Below are 23137 nucleotides of genomic sequence, written 5' to 3'. Positions count from 1 at the left end.
TGGATATGTGAGAGGGTGAATGACGGGTGAGTGTGTTGGCGTGAGGGACGGGTGAGTGTGAGTCTGCCTTATGCCCAGTGTCAGTTTGCTCATTCACCTTCACCACCAGACACTAGCGCGCATACACAAACACATGCATACATATATACATACACGCACGCACACACACAGACACGCACATCCCCGCCTGAGAGTTTCCTGGCGGTGTGTCGTGGCTTCAATGGGAAATCCAATTGACAAGCGGCGTGAATAGCGAATCTCTCTGCCAGCTAATGGCGCACTGCCGGAAAACATGCAGCTGGGGTACCGGAGAATCCAGCCCAATAAAACACAATGGGCAAAATTCTCCACATTCCGACACTGCAAAGGTGAATCGCGATTGGGCGGAAAATCGGGTGTCTGGCCAATATCAAGGTCCACACCCGACGTCGATCTGAGCGCCATGCTTTGGTACCTCACTGGTAGCAATAACGATGTTTGGTGGGGCACTGGTAAATATGATTAGCAGGTGGGCACCCTGCTCAGGCGGGCGTCTTGTGGACGTGAATTACTACTATTATTTACAAACGGGGAGTGCATGCCAAGGCAGCGGAGGGGGACCGAGTGGTTAAAATAACAATGAAAAATCATAGGGCGGCACAGTAGCACAGTGGTGAGCACTGTTGCTTCACAGCTTCAGGGTCCCGGGTACGATTCCCGGCTTGGTTCACTGTCTGTGCGGAGTCTGCACGTTCTCCCCGTGTCCGCGTGGGTTTCCTCCGGGTGCTCCGGTTTCCTCTCACAAGTCCCGAAAGACGTGCTGTTAGGTAATTTGGATATTCTGAATTCTCCTTCAGTGTACCCGAACAGATGCCGGAGTGTGGTGACTAGGGGATTTTCACAGTAACTTCATTGCTGTGTTAATGTAAGCCTACTTGTGAAAATAAGAAAGATTATTTATTTATTTATTGAAACTGTTGGGCTTGCTGGGGATGGTGCCCGGGCCAGGGGCAGTAGTGGGTAGTAACTTGGTGCCAAGTCTGTGAACTTTGGGTGTCCCCCTCGGGATCAGGATGGCCTGGCTCAGACCACCATTGCTGCTGTCTGTCTTTTAAACACACCCCTTTGGTGCAACTTACAGGCTCCTGATTGCTCACACTTCTGAGTGCTTCCGGTGTCCTTTGAATGCTCAGAAGGCCTCTGGTCACCTGGGAGCACATCCAAGCTTCCCCTCTGGATATCCTCATACACCAGGGGCGGGATTCTCCGACCCCCGGCTGTGCCGGGGAATTGCCGGGGGGTGGGTGTGAATCCCGCCCCGACGCCGGCTGCCGAATTTTCCGGCGCCAGTTTTTTGGCGGGGGTGGGAATTGTGCTGCGCCGGTCGGGGGCCGTTGGCAGAGGCCTCCCCAGCGATTCTCCAGGGGAGGGCGTGGGGGGATCTGGCCCCGTGGGGACCCCCACGGTGGTCTGGCTCGCGATCCGGGCCCACTGATCTGCGGGCGGGGCTGTGCCGTGGGGCACTCTTTCCCTCCACGCCGGCCGCTATAAAGCTCCACCATGGCCGGCGCAGAGAAGAAACCCACTGCGCATGCGCAGGAATTGCGCCAGCAGTTCTGGGAACACGCTGGCGCTCCTGTGCATGCGCCAACTCGCACCAGCTAGTGGAGGCCCTTCGGCGCAGATTGGCGCCACGCCAATCACTCCAGCGCCGGCCTAGCCCCGAAGGTGCCAGAGGATTCCGCATCTTCTGGGCAGCCTGACGCCAGAGTGGTTCACGCCACTCTGTGGCACCAGTACGGCCTTCCTGCCAGTTACCGGAGAATCCCGCCCCAGTTGTCTCATCAAGGGCCAACTCCATCAGGACCCACCAGTTATGACGCTCCTGAGAAGTGCTGCCCCATTGTAGATCAAGCAGGGGATCATCAGAGCTCATCCCAAACAGAGGACACCTGCACTTCGGCCTACAGAGCCCTCCCTGGTTTTCTGTCCCTCTCAGAGCAGAGGACTCATCAGTAACCCTTCACCCCCACCCCCCAGATCACCAGCTGGCTCCTCCTGGTGAGACCGGCAGCGCTGACGGCCTCTGTCACCACCTCCCAGGTGCTGCTCATGAGGGCAGGCTTGGTTCTGCGGACCAAGCTGGGGAAGAGGGAGGCCTCCGCTCTTCACTGGCATTGAGCTGTGGGTCCACCTCGGACTCCCCACCCTGAGGGTAGGTCTTCGCTAAGCCATCTTGGTGGCTGCAGTGAACCGCACGCAATTTAGTCCCAGCATCAGCACTTGGTCGAGTGAACGGAGAAATTCGTCCAATACCTTAAATGCCTGAGTTATAGGTACCGGTAACAACATTATAAATCGCATTCCATGGATTATTTCAGGAATTGGAAGTCCACCACTATGTTAAAAGGCCCCAAGGCCTCCTGCCTATTTTATATGCTGAATTTTATGTTCCCGTGTGGTGGGGCTGGAAAATGCTGCGAGCCATTCAAAGGTCCGTTCATTTGGGCGGAAGTGGAATATCTCGCCATAGGAAAATTCCACCCTATGTATTTAATTACATTGTTTTACAATATATCAGCCTTATGTCAATATTTTCTAATTGTGTCTGCACAAAAATTATTGAGGGGGATTTTCCAGCTGTTCTTGCCAACAGGATCTTCTGGTCCCTCCAATGGTGAATCCCACTGTGGATTTTCCGGGCGGCAGGGGTTGGGTTAAATGAGAAATCACATTGACAATGGCGGGACCAGAAATTCCCGCCACCGACCAATGGCGGGCCGATCCCGCTGTCAGGAAACATGCCACGGGGAGGCCAGAGAATCTCGCCCATAGCCATTTCTTCCTTAACTTGATTTTTTTAAGTGAACTATATTCTGAAAGGCAGAGAAGTAGTTTTGGTGAAGGTAGGTAAGAAAGGAAGGTTTGACATTTAAATCCTCAGATCTTATTTTCTGATGAATATTTTAGTTATTAATGTAAGCCTCATAATATGAAATTTGTGCATTTCTGTCTTACTTTTAGGTAGATCCCGCTCCATTCTATGACATGTGCCTGAGTGACATGTGTGAATCCTCAGATCTTCAGCCAGGCTGTAACCTGGCAGCTGCCTTTGTCCACTTATGCAACAGGAATTTTGTTCCTCTGGAAATCCCATCACAATGTGGTAACCTTGGCTACTTTTCATCAATCAGTTGATAAAATGATAATGTTAAATCAGAAAACTACTGTAAAATTTAATTGGAAAACAGGATGTGGAGATGCCGGCTTTGGACTGGGGTGAGCACAGAATGATTCACCTGAGGAAGGAGCTGTGCTCCGAAAGCTCATGTTTGTAACAAACCTGTTGGACTTTAACCTGGTGTTGTAAGACTTCTTACTGTGCTCAATTGGAAAAGTGTGAGGATTTGAAGAGGGCAATCAAAGGAAGGGAATACTCAATACACAGGAGGGTATTGAGACGGGTTGAGGAAGTGAGAGTCATTGGAGTGCATGTCCACAGGTGCTTGAAGGGAACAGGACAAGTGGGCAAGGCGGTCTAGAAAACAGATGGGATGCATTACTTTATTGGGAGAGGTATTGAATTAAAAAAGCAGTGATGTAATGATGGAACTGTATAAAACAATGGTTAGGCTACAGCTGGAGTTTTATGTACAGTTCTGGTCACTCACATGACAGGAAGGACATAATTGCCCTGGAGAGCGAATGCAGAGGAGATTCACAAGAATGTTGCTAATGATTGAAAATTGCAGCTATTAGGAGTGATTGGATATGCTTTTTTTCCCCCTTCTAACAGAGGAGGCTGAGGGGTGACCTCATTGAGGTGTACACAATTATGAGGGGCCTAGACTGGGTAGGCAGGAAAAACTGGTTTAAGGTGATTCAGAGAAGGATTAGAGAGCAGCTGAAGAAAAACCTTTTTACCCAGAGGGTGGTGGGAGTCTGGAATTCACTGCCTAAATTGGTAGATGAGGCTAAAGCGCTCAACTCATTTAAAAGGCCATGATGTGGAGATGCCGGCATTTAAAAGGTACCTGGACCTGAATCTGAAGTGCTGCACCCAGCACCACAATGGACCAGGTGCTGGAAAGAGGGATTCAAATAAGTGTCTGGTTTCCTTTATCTCTTTTTTTAGCTGGTGCAGGTACGATGGACTGAATAGCTTCTTTCTGCACCGTAACTTTTCAATGATTCGAAAAGAAACTGGCCTTTGTTTGCTTTCTTGAAAGCAGGTGAAAAGCACTGGACCTCTCAAAGTTTAAACTTTATTCTTCGTGGCTGTGTGGCACACCCCAATTCACCTTTCTATCTTGAAAGGGTTCTTACCAATTGTTAATTCCTTGGTACAGTGCCTCACGATTCTTCTCAGTGGAAGAGAAAACAGCAATAGCCATTTGGTATTGCATCAAGCAGGGTGGTGATTGAGGGAAGGTAATAAATGTCTCTGTTATCCTTTTCCATATGGGGTCTCGCATCCTGCCATCCAATGTTTTCCCTCCTCCAACTCCAAGCCCCTGGCAGCCATTTCAGACTGGAATGACTGCTGTTAATTGGCTGCAGGTGGGAGGGACCTGCACCCCTCACTTGGCAGAAAAGTGATATGCTGGAACTCTCCAGTCCCTACAGTGGTGAGAGCTGCAATGGACCGAAGAGGAAATGCTTGAGGCCGCCTATGATTAAGTCTTGGCACCAGAGGCCAAGATTTAAAGTTCAAGGGGTCCCAGGACGGGGAAGTAGGGAGGGAATGTGGGCCACAAAGGGGATGATCGGATTAGAACATAGAACAGTACAGCACAGAACAGGCCCTTCGGCCCTCGATGTTGTGCCGAGCAATGATCACCCTACTCAAACCCACGTATCCACCCTATACCTGTAACCCAACAACCCCCCCCCCCCCCTTAACCTTACTTTTAAGGACACTACGGGCAATTTAGCATGGCCAATCTACCTAACCCGCACATCTTTGGACTGTGGGAGGAAACCGGAGCACCCGGAGGAAACCCACGCACACACGGGGAGGACGTGCAGACTCCACACAGACAGTGACCCAGCCGGGAATCGAACCTGGGACCCTGGAGCTGTGAAGCATTTATGCTAACCACCATGCTACCATGCTGCCAGTTTGGCATTCTGGGGGAAGAGGCCGCGCGGTGGCAGGGGAGTTCTGGAAGTCACCAGACCCTAAGAGATGGGGGGGGGGGTGTGCAAACTTCAGAAGGGGGTTTCTGATTATAGCCCCCCCCCCCCCCCCCCCCCCCTTCTCCACTTCCCGTCTAAGTCAGTTGATATTCAGGCTTACCACCTTCTCTTCTCCCCCCCCCCCCCCCCAACCTTTTCAATCCTCCCACCAGCCTAAAAAGGTGGGTAAGAAATGGCCAATTATTGACCACTAACCAATATATGGCCACTTAAGGGCCTCAACTGGGGCAAAGGCAGGATACTTGTTCAAGGCATTTCCTGTCCCAACATAAAATTGCTGTATGGTTGGGGAGGGCAGGAATCCATAATCAATCCCATTCCTTCCACTTCATGCTCCAAACCCACCCTGTCCACCCCCACCCCACATAAAAACTGGCGGAGTGTGGGGGCGGGGTGGGTGATGCGGGGGCATTGTGAAACGCTGGACATGGTGTATATTTTCCTACTTTTATGAGTGAGAAAATTGGTATCTTTGTTTCAGGGATAATCTCACAGCACAGAGGAAAGCCATTCGGTCCATCATATCTGTACTGTCTCTTTGAAAGAGCTATCTAATTAGGCCCAAACCCCTCAGCTTTATCCATAACACTGCAATTTTCTCCCCTTAATGCTTTTATCCAGTTTGAAAGGTATTATTCAGTCTGCTTTTGCTACCTCTTTTTAGGTAATGCATCACCGATCATAAGAATTTACAACCGAAAAACCATTCTCCAGAAATCGCCTCTGGTTATTCAACCAATTACCATGAATCTGTGTCGTCTGGTTAACAACCGTTCTACCACAGAAAGCAGTTTTCCCTTACTTGCTTCATCAAAGCCCTTCATGAATGTGAATACATTTGTTAAATCTCCCTTTAACCTTCTCTGCTCTAAGGAGTACAATCCAAGCCTTTCTCATCTCTCCTTGAAATCTCTTCTGTACCCTATATAAGACCATGGAGTCGCTAGGTTGAGTGAGGTGATACAGCTGGGACAGTTTAACTCGAGTGTCTTCAGGAGAGCATAGACTAGACAGAAAACTCCCGGTGGGTGGAAGAGTGAGCATTATCAAATTCTACGCCATTGCTTCTGTAATGATAATGACTGTTTGGAGGAAAGACATTTTCAAGGATCATAATTTCTTAAAGGTGGAAAGATTTAGGGAGGGAATTCCAGACCGTACGGACCAGATCACGGAAGGCGCAGCCATCAGTGGTGAAGCAATTACAATCCGTGATGCTCACTTAGAGGAGTACAGTTATCTTAATGGGTTTGCGGGGCTGGAGGAGATTACAGAAATAGGGATTGATTTGGCAAAAAAAACAAGAACCTTTTAAGATCAAAGCACCACATAACAGAAAATATAGGCCAACAAGCAAGGGTAATAGGCGCACAGAACTCAGTGTGTGATTGGAAATGGGCAGCAGAGCTGTAGATAAAAAATTTATTAAAAGGAGGAACTACCGATAATCTAGGGTTAAGGCTCATAGTTTCCAGATATATAGCAAGAGGGTTTTATAAATATTTTCCAAACTTATTTTGTAAAACAATAATTTCTGGCATCTCTGAGGTTCATTTTACTTTCTGTGGCAGTTGCTACAAAGTATCTCAGAGTATCAACCAGTCGTGTAATTTAGGGACTCAGATTAACCGTATCCAACAGAGGGGTTCTATCCCCTATGGCAGGCAATCAAAGTATTTACTCTGGTATGCTGTACTCTGATATGTTTTCTTCTTGCAGTGGCTGGCAAAGACAGTGACAGCATGCAGAATGACGATGCGATCGATAACAAGCAATGGCTGGCATTAAAACTAGCAGATGTCCTTTTCATTATTGAAGAAAGAGACTGCAATAGGCCCATTGTTACAAAACTTCCTTCACTTATTAATTCATTGGTGGAAACCTTCAAAAAACAAGGTAATTTTCCCTTTCTGTTTCAACTTATTAAGCACATAATTGGCTTGAAAGCAAAGACAAGAAATGATAGAATCACTACAATGCAGAAGAAGGCCATTCAGCCTATTGAGTCCACACTGATCCTCTGAAAGAGGACTCTACCTATGCCCACGCCCCTACCCTATCCCCGTAAACCAGTAACCCCACCTAACCTTTTTGGACACTAAGGGACAATTTAGCATGGCCAATCAACCTAACCTGCACATCTTTGGACTGTGGTAGGTAACTGCAGCACCGGGAGGAAACCCACTCAACACAGGGAGAAGGTGCAAACTCCACACCGACAGTCACCCAAGGCTGGAATAGAACCCTGGCTTGGTAAGGCAGCAGTGCTAACTACTCTGCCTCCGTGCTGCCCGATTATGAAAGGGCACTAGCAAAGTCAGTGTGGGATTGGCACCTGTAAGTGTTTTGTCACTCTCCATTCTTGACCTCCTGAGGTCCTGGTGAACAATCTCCAGGTTGGAGGGACGGCAATGTTGCTGCTGACTTCCTCGGCCTCTTCCCACCTTGGTGCTTGGTTGGATTAGTTGTCCTCTTCCTCCCATTCGTGGGAAATATCACCTCATTGCAGTCCCTCCGAACCCACAACAGGACCTCAAAGTAAAAATGAGAGATCCAGGGAGCTGCCTCTCTCAGTCTCCTGTCCATTACTCTGTGATCTCAAAAATCCATATATAGGATGATTCGCTGTAACCTATCACGGATTCCATTTCATTAGAAATCTTCCCTTTATCAGATCCTGCCTAGCCTTGTTGAGTGGTCGGAACTCAGTAACCAGAATGCTGATATGGTGGGAGGGATCTACCAGTCGTGCTGCGCACAAAAAGCAGGGCAGCGCAATGAGACCGGTAGCTGCCAGGGATCTAACATTTTCTCGCTAGACATCGCAATGTGAATCCCAGGGGATTGGAGGCCCCCAGGTGTATGCCTTCTGGGTAGGGTGGTACCCTAGCATTGCTGGTGCCACCTGCGCCAAACTGGCACTGACATTCTGTCACCCTGGCAGTGCCATGTTGGTGACAGGCTGGTGTCCAGGTGGTAATGCCGGCTGGCAGGAGTACTTACCGGGTGCCAGGCTGCCATTGCCAAGCTGGCATTCTTTGAGAGACGGTGATTGGGCTGGAGGAGGGGTGCTATATGGCGGGGGCAGGAGGGGTTGTCCTTGGATCGCGTCGGGAGATCGGGGCGCCATTTAAAAATGGCGTCCCAATCTCTCGCTGCATTGAGGGATTCCGGCGAACTGAGTTACTCGATGCGGAAAACGAGGCCAAGCGCGGCCTTGTCTGCGCGTTCCCCACTGACCCGCCCAATCTACCCGGATGGGCATTGGATAGTGGGGTGTTTCTCAGTACTCCGAGCACTGGGAAACATCCGGCTAACCTTGAGCGCTATGGGACTCTGTCCCCATTTGGGTAGGTCGTGACCTGTGGCTCAGTTAAAGAGCCTCAGTAGAATCATCTACTTCAGAATTCGGGAGACCCCCTAATGGTTCCCCCATTTTGCCAGGGAGTATGGGAACAATCTTGGCTGCTTTCATTCTCAGGTGTCGGAACCATTTAATCAGCACATGTTGAAGTGCATCTGTTGTATACTTTATATCTCTCAGAGCTATGCAAAGGTGAGGCTAGTTTCTATGTGTAACCTGTTTAATTCACAGTGGATTAAAATGTCCACTCCATGTTTCTAGCTCAGGCTTCGAGCTCTTTCTCCAATTTGTTTACTTTTTCCTGAGTCCACACCCAGGCTTAACCAATCAATTTTTACAATTTTTAAAATTAAATTTAGAGTGCCCAAATATAATTTTTCCAATTAAGGGCAATTTAGCGTGGCCAATCCACCTAACCTGCACATCTTTGGGTTGTGGAGGTGAAACCCACGCAGACATGGGCAGTGACCCAGGGCCGGGATTCGAATCGGATCTTCAGCGCCATCGGCAGCAGTGCTAACCACTGCGCCACCGTGTCACCCAATCAAGTACAGCAACAAGTAAAACAACTTGAAAAATCAAACACAGACTAACGAACACTACAGCATCTGTGCCCTGTTCTTTCAAGAAGTGGACAATTAAAGGCCACTTTCACATTCACCATCTTGTTAAGGACAGCAGGCAGGACACAAGTGCGGGCGGGCCCCATCAAAAGGTTTCTGTGGGATTACTGAAAAAGGAGCTGTTAGGGCCATCAAGGTGATGAGGCATCCACTGTTCACGAAAGCTTTTGGCCGTGGTGCTGTATGTTTCAACCTTTCAGCTCTGTGATTGGCAACTTCCAGTGTCCCTCGAACCTCCCGTCACAATGTGCTACTGGGCTCCATATGCCTTCCAGTGCTGCACATATGTAAGAGCGAATTGCCTTTTTTAATACTTTGAAAGACGACCTGCCACTGCCTCAGAGAGTCCATCACTGGGCAAATCTCCTACAGGTTGAGGAATGGATTCGACATGACTTGGCTTCCCATGCACCCCACACCCCTGCCTTCGAAACCTCTTTCACAGGTCCTGGACAATTCTATCCTATCCGTTTAAAGTTGTTCCCCCGCAGCGCCGTTTCCCCTCTTTCCAGGAAGGACAGGATTAAGGATTTCCCTGCCTGAAACTGCTGAGAGGCAGCTGTCACAGATACGAAAAGATCTCTGAAATTTCTCCTGTCGAGTTTGCGGACAAAGACTGTCAGATCCTGTAAACTCAACTGCTTCTTGCTTTGAGGAGCCAGAACGTAACCTACAGGTTTAAGCGAGATTTCTGGGCCAACAGCTTTGGCCCTGGTCTGTCATTTGTAAAAATGTAGCACTTTGGCAGGAGATCCAGGCCAGTAACATCCTGGAGTCCACCACAGTGGTTACATTATAATTCTTGTTACTTCTTTTTGTCAGCATTTATTTGGAAAGGATAGCACCCACAGGTTAGGAGAACATTTGGTACATGAAACATAGGGCAGCATGGTAGCGTAGTGGTTAGCATAGTTGCTTCACAGCTCCAAGGTTCCCGGCTTGGGTCACTGGCTGTGTGGAGTCTGCACGTTCTCCCCGTGTCTGCGTGGGTTTCCTCCGGGTGCTCTGGTTTCCTCCCACAGTCCAAAGATGTCCGGGTTAGCTGGATTGGCCAGGCTAAATTGCCCTTGGTGTCCAAAAAGGTTAAGTGGGGTTACTGGGTTACAGGGATAGAGTGTCGGTGTGGGCTTGAGTAGGGTGCTATTTCCAAGAGCCAGTGCAGACTCAATAAGCCGAACGGCCTCCTTCTGCACTGTAGATTCTTTGATGAATGTCCATGATTGTCTTTCTTCCCCAGGAATCACAGACGTGAAATTTGGTTTCATTGGCTTCGGTGATGACGGCATTCACGAGCAGCACCTCCTCGCTGTGAAGACTGATAACTCATCTTCGTCATCATGGCACTTGGAAAAGGAGCTGGGGTAAGGTTGTTAAAAAGAGTCACGCAGTGATACTGAAACCTTTTCAAGAGCTTCATTATTGCGAAATAGACCATTTTTGGAGAATAAAAATATCCCATTTTCCCACAAACAAATTGTCCATCGGGAATGTCCTTGTAACAGAGCTTGGCTGTTAGGTAGTACTATTTAACTGGTGCTAGGTATTTTAATGACATGTAAGAAATCACTTCAAAATGCGTTCAACCGTCAAAATGCTAAAGAGGATTTCTGAAAGCTGTTCTCCATGTGTAGTCAGTGGGATGATGCAGTCAGATAAACTTCAGTCCTTACGATCACTGCTGTGGCCTCACACTGGATAAAGTCAATTTGCTGTTTTATTACCCATCAAGTGGATAAACCATCCTGAAACACTCCAACCTCCTGCTATAAACCCTGAGAAACCACAAGAGAAATGGCCTCATAAGCTGAAAATGGACTCTAAAGCCATTCGAGGGGAATAAGACCATTAGAAATAGGAACAGGAGTAGGCCTTTCAGCCCTTCGAGACTGCTCCGCCATTTAATTAGATCATGGCTGATGTAACTCTCACTAAGCCCACTTTCCTGCCTTCTCTCCGTAACACTTCGGTATCGATCTGAGCCTTGAAAATGTTCAAGGACTCGGCCTTCACAGCTTCCTGGGGTAAAGAATTTCAAAGATTCACCACTCTTTGAGAGAAGAAATTCTTCCTCAAATCCGTCTGAAATGGCGGATTCTGCGACACTACCCTCTGGTCCTACACTTCTATGAGTGGAAACATCCTCGCAACATTTACCCTGTCCAACCCACTTAAGAATCTTCTATTTTCAATCATATCACATCTCATTCTTCTGATCTCCAGACCCAACCTGTTTAATCTTTTCTCATATGGCAGTCCCTCTGTACACAGGACCATCCCAGTAAACCTCCTCTGTACTGCCTCCAGTGATAATATATTTCCATAAATAAGGAGACCAAATCTGTACACTGTGCTCTTAATGTGGCCTCACCAGTTGCAGCAACACTTTTTTACTTTTATAGCTGATGCGACCATCAATTCACGCGAGAGAGAGCGTTGAAGTGAACAGTGGCTTTAATCGACTAGAACAGTGCCTGCCTGCGACTGCTCTGCTACTGAGAGCCGCCTACAGGGCTACTGCTCTTTATACCTCCCCTCAAGGGGGTGGAGCCAGGGGCGGAGCCCACAAGGGCACCAACATGATACATTCTGTGTGATATTGTACAATGGTCCATAGGTGGAGCCCACACGGGCAACAGCGTGATCCAGTATAATACAGTGGTGAATGGTTAGTACAATATGTTCACCACAATAGCTCCCTTGAAATCGAAGCCAGCAATCCATTCTCCTTCCCTATTATCCTCTGTGCCTGTATGCTAGATTTCTGAGTTTCATGAACAAGGACCTCCCGGCCTCTTTGTGCTGCAGCTTTCTCTCCATTTAATTAATAATTTGCCTTCTCATTCTTTCTTCCAAAATGAACAATCACACATTTTCTCACATTTAATTAAATTCGCCAATTTTCTGCCCACTCACTTAACCTGTTGATGTGACCATCAATTCACTAGACACACGATTGGAAGTAAACTGTGGTTTTAATAGTCTTACAACTGAGCCTGCCTGCGACCAGAGGAACTGAGAGCAGGCTTACAGCTGCAGCACTTTATCCTTCCGGTTAGTGGGAGGAGCCGTGGGCGGGGCCACAGGTGAAGCCCAGTACAAACTCCTCATCTCCCCCTATGGGCCGAACCGCGCAACGGCTCACATACGAAGCCCACAAGGACATAATACAACGCAATGCAATACAGTGTGAATTACAATGCAGTATAATTCACCACACCTGTCAATATCACCCTGTTAACTATTTATACCCTCCTTCCAGCCTGCCTTCCCTCCCACCTTTGTATCCACAAGTTTGGTCACAGTACATACTGTTCCTTCCTCCAAATCATTAATATATATTGTGAAGAGCTGCGGTCCCACCACTGATCTCTGTGGAACACGACAGGTTACTACCCTCCAACTTGAGAAAGACCCTCTTATCGCTAGTCGATGCTTTCTACCTATGGTACACCAGTGCAAGCCCCATGTCTTTTCCCAAGCCTGGAACCAGCCCAGCCTCTCATAATGCCCAGTCTCTAACCCAAAACGTGGTCCAGCCCTTTCTCCTTTACTAACCTCGTCCCCATAATGTGCTCTGCCTTTTAAGAATTTTCTCAATTTACTCATAAATGTCATTTGCCCAGCTAACCCATGTATGATTTCTGACAAAATGATCTTAAATCTCAACTGGCTTCCAAACGGCCTGATTCTGGTTCTGTCGAAGGAGGGCAGCCAATCTGCTCAAAGAAGATGGAGATTGGGGGTCGATCACTGTTTTACATGTTGGGGCTCACAGACACAACACGAATGGCAAATACACTTGCATCCTGCAGACCTAGATCCCACTGGTTTCTGTAGAGACAGGAAGGAGAGTCTGGGACCGCCTCTACCACCCGCAACATGCATTCCCCTCCCTCCCCTCCAAAGTGACACCTGTAAAAATGTGTACAGGGGATCAATTCAAAGTAGTTCCTATATCCCTTCCTTTGGAATTTGCCATGTGATCAAGGGAAGCTGAAGGATTGTAATCCAAATTCCATGCCAAAGGAGATGGGAAGCTCTATCCTTTGAACCGATTGATGTCATTAGACCAGGGATCGGATAGAAGAGCTCTGTAAAGAATGTTAAGCATTTTGACACTGAATTCCTTAACACATATTTTATCTGCACCAGTGACCTGACGTTCACCCACAATATCTCTCATAATGTGCCTGCTGCTGTGAAACTGGTAACGCAGTGGCCATTCCGGAGTGAAGCGACCAAGAGTGCCATTCTGCTGACCTGTTCCCAATGTCAGCAAAATTACAAGGTAACTTCTTATTAATTACAATGCAGATCCAAGCTAATAACATATGTCTCCGGGCTACCAGAGAGGCAAAGGCCAGAACATCTGCCTCTTTCTCCTCCTGGATCCCCGGTTCTTCCGACACTCCAAAAATCGCCACCTCTGGACTTGGTGCCATCCTTGTTTTCAACACCTTGGACATGACATCCGCAAACCTCTGCCAGAATCCCCTGAGCTTCGGGCATGCCCAGAACATATGGACATGGTTCGCTTATCCTCCCGCACACCTTGCACACCTATTTTCTACCCCAAAGAACCTACTGATCCGAGCCATTGTCATGTGAGCCTGGTGAAAGACCTTGAACTGTATCTAAAGAAGGAGCGTTGAATAAAGATGGAGAGACACTGAAACACAAACAGAAATCTCGGGAGGACCGTCATTTTCACTGTCTGCACCCTCCCAGCACGTCCCACCTTCGAAAATCTTCCTTCATTTGGTCTACTAGCCGGGCCAGATTTAACTTGTGTAGCCGTTCCCATTCCTGCGCCACCTGGATGCCTACGTACCAAAAGCTTCCCCCTACCACTCTAAACGGCAGCTCCCCCAATCGCCTCTCCTGCCCCCTTACCTGGATCGCGAACATCTCACTTTTCCCTATGTTCAATTTATAACTCGAAAACCAGCCAAATTCCCCCAGAATCCTCATAATTTTTTCCATCCCTTCTAGTGGGTCTGAAACATATAGGAGCAGGTCATCTGCATCTAGCAAGACTCTGTGTTCCATCTTCCCCCAGACCAGCCCCTTCCAGCAACTTGAGGCTCTCAACGCAATTGCCAGCGGTTCTACGGCCAGCGCGAACAGCAGTGGGGAGAGGGGCCATCCCTGCCTCGTCCCCCGGTGCAGCCTAAAATAGTCCGATGGCAACTTATTCGTCCGAACCACTTGCCACGGGCGCCTGATACAGCAGCCTAACCCAGTCAATGAAGCCCTGTCCAAATCCAAACTGCCCCAGTACCTCCCACAGATAATCCCATTCCACCCGATCAAATGCCTTCTCTGCATCCATTGCGATCACTACCTCCACACCCCTACCCTCTGGGGGCATCATAATTACATTCAGCAGCCGTCTTACGTTGGCCGCTAACTGCCTACCCTTAACAAATCCAGCCTGGTCCTCCCCAGTCTTCAATCCTTGAGAACAAGATCTTGGTCAACAGTTTGCCGTCTACATTTAGTAGGGAGGTTGGTCTGTAGGACCCGCATAACTCCGGGTCCTTATCCCGCTTCAGGATCAATGAGATAGTGGCCTGTGACATCGTCAGGGGACGCCCCCCCTCTCTCCCTTGCCTCATTAAATATCCTCATCAGCAGTGACACCAGTATCCCAGAGAACATTTTATATTACTCCACTGGGTACCCATCCAGCCCCGGGACTTTACCCGACTGCATGGTCTTCAGACTATCTGCTATTTCCTCCAACCCGATCGGGGCCCCCAGCCCTTCTACCAACCCCTCGTCCAACTTCGGGAACCTCAGCCCCCCTAAGAATTGCCTCATCCTCTCTGCCCCAGCTGGGGGTTCCGACTCATACAGCCTGCTGTGAAACTCCTTAAACGCCTTATTACCCCTGCTGAATCTCCGACCAGGTTACCATCCCCGTCCCTTACTTTCCCAATCTCCCTGGCTGCCTCCCTCTTTCTGAGCTGCTGCACAAGCATTCTGCTGGCCTTCTCTCCAAATTCATAAATCGCCCCCCTCGCCTTCCTCAGCTCTCCATCACCTTCCTAAACAAGCCACACTCTGGGGCCTCCGCATAACCTGTAGTATTTCCCTTATCAGTCGGTCTGTCTCTGCTCTGTCTACCTTCTCCCTGTGGGCCCGTATCGAGATCAGCTCCCCTCTAACCACCTCCTTCAGCGCCTCCCAGACCATTGCCGCCAAGACTTCCCCCGTGTCACTAACTTCCAGATAGTTCTGAATACATTTCCTCAGCCGCCCACACACCAGCTCATCCGCTAAAAGTCCAACATCCAGTCTCCAGTGCGGGCGCTGGCTACTCTCCCTGCTCACCTGTAGGTCAACCCAGTGCGGGGCATGATCCGAGATCATGATCGCTGAATACCCACCGTCCACTACCCCAGTCAGTAAAGTCCTGTTCAGGATAAAAAAGTCAATCTGGGAGCACACATCATGCACATGTGAGTAGAAGGAGAACTCCTTCACTCTCGGCCACCCAAATCTCCATGGGTCCACCATCCCCATCTGTTCCATGAACCCCTTTAGCTCCTTTGCCATTGCCGGAACCATGCCTGTCCTTGAGCTAGACCGGTCTAGCCCTGGGTCATTAACTGTGTTGAAGTCACCCCCACCCCCATGACCAACTTATGTGAATCCAGGTCCGCGATCTTCCCCAACATCCACCTTATAAACTCCAGATCATCCCAGTTTGGCGCGTACACATTCCCGAGCACCACCGGCAGTCCTTCCAGCTTCCCACTAACCATGATATACCGACCCCCCACATCCGCAACTATTCTTCCCACGTCGAATGGCACTCGCATGTTGATCAGGATCGCGCCCCCTCGAGTCTTAAAGTTCAGCCCCGAGGGGAAAACCTGTCCAACCCAACCCTCCCTTAATCTGACCTGGTCAGTTACTCTGAGGTGCGTCTCCTGCAACATTGCCATGTCCACCTTCAGTCCCCTCAAATGCACGAACAAGCGTGCCCTTTTAACCAGCCCATTTAGCCCTCTTGCATTCCATGTGAGCAGCCTGGTTGGGGAGCTTCTGCCCCCCTGCCGATCAGCCATTCCCCACCCCCCTGCTGATCAGCCATCACCTTTCTTAGGCCAGTCCCCAGCTCACATCCCACATATCCGCAGGCCCACACCCAGACAGCCTCTGTCCCCGACCTCTCTGTTGTCCCACAGCAAAAGTCCCTCCCCCGTCAGCAGAACATTCCCCCCCCCCCCCCCACCAGTAACAGCACTATGAAAACCACTCCCTTCACCCTTCAACAAGCATAACATCTGCTCACCCCCCACTGTGCTTCCATGAGCCAGCCCGCCCATGGCGCCAGACATTTTCCCACCTATTGTCCCCCCCGGACACACATGCAAACGAAAGCAATCCCAACCCAATTGTCCAACAAAAGCACAAAGAAAATCAAAAAGAAGTTCCAACACCTAAAAATTCACACCTCCATCCCCCATCAGTGAAAATGCAAGCTTTAACTCACACAGCTCAGCCGCAGGCCCCAAATCAATACAGAAGCATTACAGATAATGTCCAAACACTCCTTGTCCAGGTACCTATGAAATCTCACCACTATTGCCCTCCGGGGTTCCCACACACACGCTTCCTCGCGAGCGCTCTGTGCACCCTGTCCACCTCCAAGGGTCAGGTGAACGTCCCCCAGCAACTTCTTGAACATGCCCGCTATCTATCCCCCTGCGTCCGTTCCTCCGGATCCCTCCGGGTGACCCACGATTCTCAAGTTCTGCTGGCGGGACCTGTTCTCTAGGTCCTCCACCTTCTTCAGGAGCCTTTTCTGTTGGTCTCTCAACATTCCCACCTCAATGCCTTTACATTTTCTGGATCGCCCATTCTTGAGCATCCAGTCTGAGTTCCAGCTGCGCAATCGATTCCTTAATCGGGTCCAAGCATTCCTGTTTCTGCTTGGCGAAGCCCTCCTATCTGAACTGCATCAGTTGCTCCGTCGACCGCTGGGTTGTTGAGCCAGGACTCCGGTCGTCCGGCATGCTTTCTCCCTCTGCAGCCCCAGCCCAAGCCTTCTCTGTTCGCCTATTTCTTCCTTTGCGAGCACTCCTGGTCCGCTTCTCCATGCACTGATGTAGGATTCCTCCTCACATTTGCATCTAACATCAATTTTCCAAATCAGATCCGACACAAAATCGGGGGGAAAGGTCCAAGGTCCGGCCCGAGCGGGAGCCTCCCATGTGCCATCTGCACCTTCATAGCCGCTACCAGAAGTCCCCGCTGAACACAAACCTGGCCTTAGGAGCGATGCTGTGATTTATAGGGAGCATGAATTTGTCTTAGTCTGACATGCCCCAGATGCTGCCTTTGTGTAGTTTGTGTCATCGTAGCCTCCTGACCCCACTAATAATTTCTGTTGCTTTGTCAGATGTCTGAAGACACTTTGCAGAACTTGCTGACATCCTCAGGAATCACGTTGCATGTGCTAAAAAACATGAAGTTTCAGCTGAAGAATGGGGAGAGCGACGCCAGTGTTGTGGGCTTGGATGATAGCGATCTCTTTAGAGTCAACGGTGCTGGCAGCTGGCCTTTTAAAACATTACGCCATCACATTGTGGTAAGTTCATATTGCTTCAAAGGGAAGATTCACTTTAAGGAGGAACACTTTAAACGTACAGAATTCTTCAGCTGAATCAATCTCCGAAAACAAATTTGTTCTCATTACCGGTGACACTCTTTTATCTTTGGGTGCTTCCTTGCCAGAGACTAATTGCATCAGGCCTGCTAATATGAAGATAACAAGCCTGCTGCTGTACACAGTGAGCAGTGCTCCATTGTTCAATAAATCATTTCATTCTCTTTCCTTGTTCCTTCTTTGCCTGTTCCAGAGATCTAAAATCAATTGTTTTCATTAAATCTACGAACAAACTTGTCACATTTACTAGCGCAGTGGTGTGTTTTCTCTCTAACAGTACCTTAGTGAAGCTCTGGGCAAATATGGTCAGATGGATCCACTGTGCAGCTAAAGTATTGAGATTGAAATTCATCCGTGACAGAAAGACCATTTTTTTAAAAATACAAAAATTTATCAAATCTGTCCCGTTTTATTTATTTATTCAGGGGATATGTGAGTCGTTGGCAATGCCAACACTTATTGTCCATCCCTAATTACCCTTGAACGGAGTAGCTTCCTTGGACATTTCAGAGGACTATTAAAGGACAATCACATTGCTGTGGATCTGAACTCACATGGAGGTCAGAGCTGGTAAGGACAGCAGATTTCCTTCCCTGAACGACATTAGTGAACCAGGGAGGTTTTTACAACAATCGATGATAATTTCATAAATCAAAGCAAAGTACTGCGCATGCTGGAATCCTGAAATTAATCAAAGAATAGAGGAAAAATTCAGCAGGTCTGGCAGCATCTGTGGAGAGAGTTAATGTTTCGATTCCGTATCACTCTTCTTCAGAGCTAAAGAGAGGTACACTTGTGATAGATGTTGTGCTGTTTAAGAGGGTGTGGAGCAGGCGGAACAACATAGATCAGGGATAGGTGGGGGTCTCAGGAAAGATTTGGCAAAAATGTCTTGGGCATGAGACAAAGGGAATGTTGTGGATATTGTCCAGGTTGTGTTAAAGTCTAAAGTTGCTGAGAGTGGCCTCAAGATCAGGTGATAGAATGTGTTAATAGCAGCACAAGGGTCAGTGCTCTCTGAAATTAAGCAAAACATGATCATTACATGGTTACCATTGCTGAGACTAGCTTTCAATTTCAAGTTACATGGAAATGTTAAAATAGTGTTGTGATCCATTTAGAGCTGCATGGTATACTTTTATCGGTGTCAAAGCTGCAAATTAATGTGTATTTCTACCTACACTGTTGCTCAATCTTCATTTCCTTTTTTTACAGAAAATGATCTCTATCATAATTTAGTGCCTCTCTCACTCCTTGGACCCACTCAATCTGAACGTTTTTATTCATCCGTGGGATGCGGCTGTCACTGACTAGGCCAGCATTTATTGCCCATCCCTAATTGCCCTTGAGAAAATGGTGGTATGCTGTTTTATTAAACCACTGCAGTCCATGAGGTGTAGGTACACCCACAGTGTTGTTGGCAAGGGAGCTCCATGATTGACTCAGTGACAGTGAAGGAGCGGTGATATATTTCTAAGTCAGGATAGTTTTTGTTTTATTCATTTACGGGACGTGGGCCAGTATTTATTATCCATCCCTAATAACCCTTCAGAAGGTGGTGGTGAGTTGCCTTCTTGAACCACTGCAGTCCCTGAGGTGTAGGTACACCCAAGGTGCTGTTAGGGAGGGAGTTCCATGATTTTGGCACAACAACAGTGAAGGAACGGCAATGTATTTCCAAGTCAGGATGGTGAGTGACTTGGCAGGGATCCTCCAGGTGGTAGTGTTCGCAGGTATCTGTTGCTGTTGTCCTTCCAGATGGTCGTGGGTTTGGAATGTGCTGCTTAAGGATTCTTGGTGACTTCCTGCAGTGCATCTTGTAGGTGGTACACACGGCTGCTACTGTGCGTCAGTGGTGGAGGGAATTAATGTTTAAGGAAGGGGGAGCAATCAAGCGAGCTGCTTTGTCCTGGATGGTATTGAGTTTCTTGAATGCTGTTGGAGCTGTACTCATCCAGGCAAGTGGAGAGTATTCCACTACACTCCAGACTTTTGTCTTGTAGGTTGTGGACAGGCTTTAAGGGGTCAGGTTGGGAGTTACTCACAGGCCTTTGATATGCTTTTGTAGCCAAAGTATTTATATGACAAGTCCAGTTCAGTTTTTGGTCAATGGTAACCCCCAGGATGTTGATAATGGGTGATTCAGCGATGGTAAAGTCATTGAATGTCAATGGGAGCTGGTTAGATCCTTTCTTGTTGGAGATGGTCATTGACTGGCACTTGGGTGGCATGAATTTTACTTGCCACTTATCAGTCCAAGCCTGGATATTGTCCAGGTCTTGTTGCATTTGGACATGAACAGCTTCAATATCTGAGGAGTCGCAAATGGTGCTGAAAATGGTGCAGTCATTAGCGAACATCCCCATTCCTGACTTTATGATGGAAGGGAGGTCATTGATGAAGCAGCTGAAGATGGTTGGGCCTCGGGTGTAGCTTATTGAAAAACGTGCAAGTGGTAGTGCTACACTGCTTCTTGTAGATAGTAGACACTGCTTCCACTGTGCATTGGTGATGAAAGGGTGTGAGGTTTAAGGTGGTGGATGGAGTGCCAATCAAGTGGCTGCTTTGTCCTGGATGGTGCTGAGCTTCTTGAGTGTTGCTGGAGCTGCACTCGTCCAGGCATGTGGAGAGTATTCCAACACACTCCTGAATTGTGCCCTGTAGATGGTGGACAGGCTTTGGGGAGTCTCTGACCCCACTTCCTCCAATCTTTATTTTAACCACTATTTACTTGATGACTGCTTGACCTTTGTAACCCTGTATTATTGAGCCAATAAATTTGGAATTTTGTACACTCCTACGCACAATTGCAGCCAAAAGGTCACATTCAGACATAGAATTTCTCCCAGATGCCTATTACTTTTGTTTTTCAGTTGCCTGCTGAAGATGTGTGTCAGACTGCCGCAATCAAATCAGGAGGTGCAATATTTGATTCTTCAAAGTTCATCAATCAAAGTGAAAATTTCCTCCAATTATTTAGTTTCCGTGTCACCAGGAAACACAAGGTTGGCAAGTGTGAGATTTGCCAGCCCACCACAAGCTGAAATGGTTTTGCATTTGAAATCTGAGTTAACTGCTTAGACGCAAAAGAATGTTGAGATAATTCTAATGGCAGATGCACAATATAAAGAATGTCTCCTACAGTCTGTGACACCCATGCCATTAAAAGTCATATTTTCACACTCATTGCAGTCCACACTGAGCTGTCACTGTACATATTGCTCTAAATTCCTGGTCCAACTTCAATATTATTTCAGACGAATTAGAATAAATTCTGTGTGTTTCACTCTATGACTTGTTTGTACAGTCAGTCCGATGCTGGATTTATATTCCCGATACCTTAAAGGGCAGGATATTTTTAAAGCCCCCTAAATCATTGCTGTTCTCTCATTGAATGGTCACCAGAAAGAATTAACGATAATGATGAGAGGGAGTTAAACACGCCAGATAAAATACACTTCAAAAGCACAGTCTTGGAAACTGTTGCTTTGACATTTCAGCTCAACAAAGCTGCAAGGTGACACAAGCTGGCTAGTTTGACTGTGCTGTGCAGATAGCTTTGTCTAGGTATTTGACATTAATGTAATTTAATATAGATTAAACCATAAACATTCGGTTTCTTCAGTTTTGAATTATGACTAATCTTTCTGAATCATTCGCCACAAGAAGCAGAACAGTAAAGATCCGAGCGATTGGATTTTACTGAATAACGAATAGAACAGTACTTGGTTCAGGGGCTGGTTTAGCTCACTGAGCTAAATTGCTGGCTTTTAAAGCAGACCAAGCAGGCCAGCAGCACGGTTCGATTCCTGTACCAGCCTCCCCGGGCAGGCGCCGGAATGTGGCGACTAGGGGCTTTTCACAGTAACTTCATTGAAGCCTACTCGTGACAATAAGCGATTTTCATTTTTCATTTCATTTCATAGTGGGTGGCCAGACACATTTGAAGAGCTCATCCTGCAGTAAATGAGAAAGATTGAGACTCTGCTCATTTATTGTACAAATCCTGAAATCATGTCGAGGCCCGAAATCCTTTCCATCATTTGCAACAGACTGTACGCTCCAGATTTATTATTGTTGGTGCTAGAACCATTGTGGTATTTGTTGGACCAGTAGAGTTTGCCATAACAGAAGTCTAAATTCCATTAGATTGCCTCACGAGATGAGGAGGTTCAGTAGCTGTTATAATCAAAGAACAGGTCTAGCACATCTAAGGCTGAAATGGTCAGAAGTAGAGGAAAATTGCTGGTTAATACGGCGATGAAAAACACAGCCGCTATTTTTCCAACAAACTTTAGCATAAATTACAGGCATCTTCATTACTCTTATTAGATGCAACCAATTATGAAAAAAATATTTAGGACATTAAGAAAGGCATCAATTTGTTGTGTAGCAATAATAATTTGGTGCAGAATTGTAAATATCTCAATGTAGCATAATATTGATGCCTTTTTATTTGTCTATCAGTTTACTACATTCCTTTTCCCTGTACTAGTAAAATAAATTCTTTGACTTTTGTGGAATATAGTTTTATCAGTCTCAATGACGTATACTTTCAGTGAGTGAGTCCCGGAAGTTCTGTTTTTCCCACTGGACATTAAATGTCCTGAAATATTGCTTTCCGATTCACATTTACTTGAGAAATGTATAAATAATATTATCTGCAGGTTACATTTGTTAATTAATTCTATTAATTAAATGTATTACATTTGTTAATTGTATTACATATTTTTGGAATCCAGAGAAATCAATGTTTTAGTTATAGAATCATAGAATCCCTGCAATGCAGTTGGAGGCCCATCGAGTGGGCACCAATTCTCCGAAAGAACACCCCCTCCTCTGCCCACTCCCCCACCCTATCCCCATGACCCCACTTGAGGGGAAATTTATCACGGCCAATCCATCTAACCCAGGGGTGGGCAAACTTTTCCGTGCAAGGGCCACATTCAGAAATTCACAATTTTAAAGGGCCACATAGTATATTAATTAATAGTCCCGGTTGTAACCAATTAGCGTGCGGCATATACCTCAGCGCTTCCCCCGGCGGCATCCTGCCTTTAGCCCTCTTTTTCTCTACTTTTCAAAAATGGCGCTTCACCCGGTTATGATTCTGGGCGCCTCATATAGAACATAGAACAGTACAGCACAGAACAGGCCCTTCGGCCCTCGATGTTGTGCCGAGCAATGATCACCCTACTCAAGTCAACGTATCCACCCTATACCAGTAACCCAACAGCCCCCCCCCCCCCCCCCCCCCCATTAACCTTATAAAAAATAAAAATAAAAAAAAAA

At 47.6% G+C, this 23137-nt stretch overlaps 1 protein-coding gene across 1 annotated transcript in view; it reads left to right on the top strand.

Annotated features, from left to right (window-relative positions):
* Positions 1–22783, top strand: part of LOC119978346 — a 439995-nt gene extending 417212 nt beyond the window's left edge. The window contains exons 72-77 of the mRNA XM_038819919.1: positions 3004–3145; positions 6898–7074; positions 10403–10526; positions 13318–13453; positions 17579–17767; positions 20719–22783. Of these exons, the coding sequence (XP_038675847.1) occupies positions 3004–3145; positions 6898–7074; positions 10403–10526; positions 13318–13453; positions 17579–17767; positions 20719–20889 (939 nt within the window). The 3' untranslated portion in view covers positions 20890–22783. The remainder of the gene's footprint in view (positions 1–3003; positions 3146–6897; positions 7075–10402; positions 10527–13317; positions 13454–17578; positions 17768–20718) is intronic.
* Positions 22784–23137: the final 354 nt, after the last annotated feature.

The sequence above is a fragment of the Scyliorhinus canicula genome, chromosome 15, assembly GCF_902713615.1.
Source record: "Scyliorhinus canicula chromosome 15, sScyCan1.1, whole genome shotgun sequence".
In the NCBI taxonomy this organism is placed as follows: Eukaryota; Metazoa; Chordata; class Chondrichthyes; order Carcharhiniformes; family Scyliorhinidae; genus Scyliorhinus; species Scyliorhinus canicula.
This window is presented reverse-complemented; position numbering and strand designations above follow the sequence as displayed.